The following is a 5,840-nucleotide window of genomic DNA, read 5'->3' as shown; positions in this document are numbered from 1 at the left end:
TTTTTAAAAGTAAAAAAGGTGCTACTTGGCACCCTCACATTGGCCCTTCTTCAGACGCTTATAACTTTTATCCGGACGTCGTATGAACGAACGGTTAAGAGCGTTGGAAACTACATTCCAAGACCTTCAATTTTGTATATAATATGTCCCAAAAAGACCCCTTATAGCAAACGAAATTTATTTATCAAAAAGCTCTGTTACAAGGCAAATCCTTAGTCGATTTTCCGCAACTTTAGTCCGATTTTTCCCAAACTTTATATTTTCTATCCAAACATTATATATAGATATATTATGACTTTAAACTCATTTAAATCGTGATTAACAAGTCTAATATTTATTACATCACCTTGGGACGCACATGGTGTAACAAGTAACCACTTGAACTATAGGCCAAATCCTTGTTACACACTTTCTGAGGACCAATGTCACCTTACACACGCAACCTTTCAAAATTGTATCTAGTACACACCACTTTTTCTTGATCGATTTTTGTTTGGAGATTGCATCTACGTGCCAATCAAAATGTGACATGTGTCATAACTCATAACTCATCTGTAAATAAATAGTACTTTGTATATTTAAAATAAACCTTAATTGATTAAATTAAAAAAAATATTATGTCATCTTCCCCAAGCACCCCCCTTCCCTCCTCGTCCCATTAACTTCCTCTTTGGACATGGAAGAGGAGAGCAATATCATCTATCATCTATCGAGAATAATACATGGAGCTCAGAAGAGAAGAGCAAAATCAAGGGCAACAAACGAAGCCAAGAATGCCATCATCATTATCACTGCAACAACGTTTTCAAATCCGATAATGAAAGAGATGAATATTGAAATTGCAACTTCTCCTTCCTCCATTTTCCTCCTCCATTTTCAGATCTTATACTACGACCAAACAAAGCAAATCAAAGTTAATTTTTGGTTTCCATGATTAAAGAACTCCATTGTAAAAAAATCTCCAATTTTCTCTTATAATTTTATTCATTCTCATGAAATACGAAAAGCTATTCCTTTTTAATTATGTAATGGTTAGATGTTTTGATGAATTTTAATGGTAGAAAAAGAAGTAAGACAAGTTTGGAAGGGCAAGAGACGACAAATCATTTAATTTTTGTTATTCTCATAAAAGAGCATCTTGTTTAAATTCTTTATTATGGGTTTTGATGAATTTTTTTAAGCTACAGGGGGAAGAGATGAAACATAGGGGAATTTGGGAAAGACAAGTCAGGAAATGATGGGGTGGGGGTGGGGGTGGTGGGGCTGGTAGTTTTGGGAAGGCGGAAGGTATTTTCATTTGATAAAAAAGGAAAAATAAGAAAAATGTTATTACTTTGACACATAGCACTAAATACGGATTTAGACAAAAAAAATTTCAAGTTTTACGCGTCCAGTCTTTTTGTTAAGCATGTGCGTGCCATGTAACAAAAGTGGTGTGTACTAGATACAATTTTGAAAGGTTGCGTGTATAAGGTGATATTGGTTTTGCCATTATATTTTGAACATCCTTAATATAGTTTAGTGAAGCAGTTCAACGGTTCAGGGTGTTCAAAGTAATATGTTGTTTACGGGTTCAAAGTTATCTGCCCATTTTGTTTACCAAAACTAAACGCAAACCGCTGTGCGTAGTCTATTTGACTCCTTTTCAAATAATTTATACTATCCATCAACAAAAAAATTTATTAACTTGTTTAAAGTTTGAATACTAGTGCGGGATTCCTAAGTACGTCACTGCCAAGGAGAGAAACAAATTCTTAGCACTCATTTCACGCTTCCCATAAACTTATCCATTTATTCTAATATTTTGACCGATGAAAGCTCAAAGTAGCAAGCTATGATCATTCAATAGAATATTTTTTCTCTAGAACGATTCAACATGGTGTTTATTTTGTAAAAGGACTTTGGTGCAACAAGCTGTTTGTTCTACTTTTGTTTTTTGACTGGTCCGCAATTTAAGTTTGTTGAAGTATATTGATTATTGATAAGCAGCATCCAATAAGTTAATTCTTCAAAAAAATTCAAAACTTATGAAAGCAACTTCATTCAAAGTCCTGGAAATATTAAATTAGATTGATGTTGGAACTTAGATTCTGTTTTAGTTATAACACCCTCCTTTACAATAAGTAATATACATACATTTTTAATGAAATTACATATATTGTCCAAACAAGTTCCATAATATATACTGTATTAAAGTAATTTTAACTTTATATTAATAAGAATATATTCTAATTTTACGTACAGTATACCTACCTTTTAACCTATAAATTTTGTCTTACCAGCATACATAGGTTGTCGCTCTCCGATTTTTTCTTTTTTTTTTTACATGTACTCGATATTTATATCAAGCCAATAAATATATGTAATATGCGTTCACATAAATTTGTATATCATTCAATCATGATCGTTTACAAATGACTTTAGGCTATTTGCTATTAATAACTGGCATAGTTTCCATTAACTCTGCTCAAGAATTACATGCATTTTTTGTTTAATGTGATTTGAACTCTGATTTTTCATGATTTTCAGCCACTTACCGTTTGGACACGCCCTTGGGTGCTTTCATTAATATATGTTCCGTACATCTATTGATCATTTCACCAATTACCTGGTAAAGTAATATGATTTTGTGTAAGTATCATATGTGGAAATAAATTTTTAGACTACAATCTGATACTTTGCAAGTGGACAACACTATTTATCTTGTAAGGATAAAATTTTGGTTTGTTTTAGAGGTGATTAAGAATTTTTTGTTTTGTACCTTGATATAATGACAGAACACCAAAAAGTCCCTTAAAATCTTGCATCTTTTATTCTCAAAAGGTGGCCTTTTAAAAAGTTAATCTTGAATTGTCTACATCCATTCATCTGGTGCATACTACAAACTCCATTTATATTCTATGCTTCTTTTTATGGTTATACAAAAAACTCAGTATATGGTTTTTAGATACAATTTTAATAACAAAGACAAAGACAAAGAGCCACATCAACTGAGAAATCATGTAATCAATGTATATGCAATCTACAAGGATTGCTTTTGGTCCCCAGTGCACATGGATCTCAACAACTTGAGCAACATTCTTGCCTTATTTTTGGTCCTCTCACTACACTGGCTCTGAAGGAGTAACAATAACTGAGTCAAAACCCCACTATAGATAGCTTCTTCCCTAGCATGCATGAAATCATGACACACAATAATTAAAGAATTCACTGCACTTTCACTTCCTTCATTATCTGATGATACTCTAAATACCATCTTCACAATTGCACTAACACCATTTGGATGCTTTAAAACATCTTCTTTTGCATTTTCTACAACTAACAATGTCTCAATTGTTTTCATTGCCAATATTGGTGCCAGTAAGCTTCTATATTGGCACTTTGGAGCACTCACAATGTATGTTATGAGTGCCTTAACTGCATTTTCCTTCACTATAAATTCGCGATTTTGTTCGAGAGAAGATAATGCTGAAAGAGCTCTGATTGTTTCTTCAGAACCATCTAATTTGTTCTCAATAAGATGAACAAGTTCTTGAATTAAAATCTTGGATTTACCCAACATAGCTAAAAGTTCCTTTGACTGCAAAGATGATGAAATTGCCACTATTAAATGGCACAAGCTTTTCTTGATTATAAAAGTTCCTTTCTTGAATAGTATCAAGAAGTTTGTAAACTTGGATTCATCTTCTTTGAGCATGTTGAGAGTTCCCAAATCACTAAATGGCAACAATTTCAATGCACAAACAAGTGCTTTCTCCAAAAATATGAGACTTTCTTGGAAATTTGAACTTTGATCAACTGCATTTTCCAATGCTAATTCAAGAATCAATTGGAAGAAGTCTAGTTGAATCAAGAAAGAGTTTTCTAAAGGCAAATCTTCTGACAAAGCAACAACTTTCTCTAGTGCTTGAACTTTTGTGTCCAATGTAGACTCCTTTGACTGAAGATTGTGTTTGAGACCAACAATTGAATCATCAACTGTTTGAAAGTAATGAAGATCATAACCATTTCTGCAGTTCAATTGAAGCCATTGATGAATCAAATGGCGAAGGGTGTGGTTTGGTACAATAGAAGAGTCATTGAGTTTCTGCATTGTAACAGGACAAGTTGAATTGCCACAAGATAGCCATTTTTCAATGCTGGATCTATCATATGTTTGGCCTGTGCATAAAGTGACTGGATCTTTAAACAAATCTAGACTTATTGGACACCTAAATAAGGGAGGAATTGCCATTTCAGGCTCCTTCATTGACCAAAAGGATAACAAAAAATGATCAATTGTATAGATGATGATGTTAACAGTAACGGACAACAACAACAACAAACTCAATGAAATTTACAAGTGGGGTTTGGGGACGTTAAAGCAGTTAAAGAAATATTCAAGTGAAATAAATGAAATCTTGAAGTGGGATTTTAGTTTAATTCCAAAAGGGAAGTGTACAAATGACAAGAGAGTTGGAATAGTGAGTTTTCACTTGGTTGATTGAACATAGAATAACACAATGGGATGTCTAAAAGATATATATCCTGTTTTTATGAGCCAAGAAAAATAGAGTGAAAGAGTAAGCCTAAGATTGTTTGTAAGGCTGCAGATTGAAGTGGAACAAGGCACATGAAAGAGGAAGAAGTGGGGTGAGAAGCTAAGCAAAATATATGAAATCTGAGTGGGAAAAAATGAGAAGAGAACAAAGAGACACAAACACAAGAGTTGGCCAAAAGGAGGAGGAGTAGGCCTTATCTAAGTAAAGCAAGAAAGACTGGTAGATTGCAACTAATGAAATAGAATAATTTTAGGTAAGAGAGTGAATGGGACCACTTTTGTCTTTTTTTTGCCAATAGATTGTAACTACAGTCAAACTGACCCACCCAAACACACTCATATCAAAAGTTCATGTCTTTGAACTTTGAATCCCCAAATTATACTTGTTTGATGTGACACCCTCCTTACCACAAAAAGAATATTACTAGTAATTTTTTGTAAAAGAAGAAACAAAAGGCATCTCTTTGTCTCCACATTTTTAACCATTGGATATTCATTCAAAGTTCACTTATTTGATTAATTCAGATTTATTACAACAAGAAAAAGTGAGCTCTACGAATAGTGCTCGAAATAGTTTTGTAAAATTATCACATTTCTTAAATATTCTTACTTCTGGCACATACTAAAAAGTAATCTTAAACATAAACTTTAGCTTGTATTAACTTTATTTAAATTCTCCACAAATTTATCTTAATTCCCTTATAATCAGTTCCATGAGACTGGAATTCAAATACTTCGATACTCAAGTTTTTATAATAAAAAAAAGAATAATATTAGTCTATGCTTTCATACTTTCTTTTACTTTTCTTTTTCTACCAATTGATGTTCTAGATTACATTAGGTAAAGCAGTGTAGGCGTGATAGTCCTTGATTCCTTTTTTTTTAATCCGGTATTTAGAGTCTGACTAAAATCGGAGACGTGTCGGAAAGTTTCACATTTTGGGGTAAAGTGTTTCCTAACAAAAGAGACTCGATACTCAAGGCTCAAACTCAAAATCTTTGATTGAGGATAAAATAGTACTTACTACTCACCACAGTCTAATCTTTGGTAGTTAGTCCAAATGTGATTCTCCTCTTATAAGTAGGGGCGGATTTAGGGGAACGAAAGGGGGTTCATCCGAACCCTTCGCCAAAAAATTACACTGTATATATAAGGCAAAATCTGTTTTTTACCTCTATATATTAAGTTTTGAACCCCCTTGACATAGTCCAAAAGTGTAGCTTAGTGGTCAAGAAGGTTTAAAATCTTTGAAAGGTCATAGGTTCAATTCCCACTAGCTATGATCTTTTTTTTCTTGAA

General features: G+C 33.0%; 1 protein-coding gene across 1 annotated transcript; it reads right to left on the bottom strand.

Annotated features, from left to right (window-relative positions):
* Positions 1-2,839: 2,839 nt before the first annotated feature.
* On the bottom strand, positions 2,840-4,722 carry LOC104088577 (U-box domain-containing protein 25-like). The gene has a single exon (XM_009593275.4). It carries the CDS (start codon positions 4,247-4,249, stop codon positions 3,023-3,025), a length of 1,227 nt encoding a protein of 408 aa, XP_009591570.1. The 5' UTR covers positions 4,250-4,722; the 3' UTR covers positions 2,840-3,022.
* Positions 4,723-5,840: the final 1,118 nt, after the last annotated feature.

The sequence above is a fragment of the Nicotiana tomentosiformis genome, chromosome 5 (genome assembly GCF_000390325.3).
Source record: "Nicotiana tomentosiformis chromosome 5, ASM39032v3, whole genome shotgun sequence".
Taxonomy (NCBI): domain Eukaryota; kingdom Viridiplantae; phylum Streptophyta; class Magnoliopsida; order Solanales; family Solanaceae; genus Nicotiana; species Nicotiana tomentosiformis.
The sequence above is the reverse complement of the archived record's forward strand: the minus strand, read 5'-3'. Positions and strand labels throughout refer to the sequence as shown.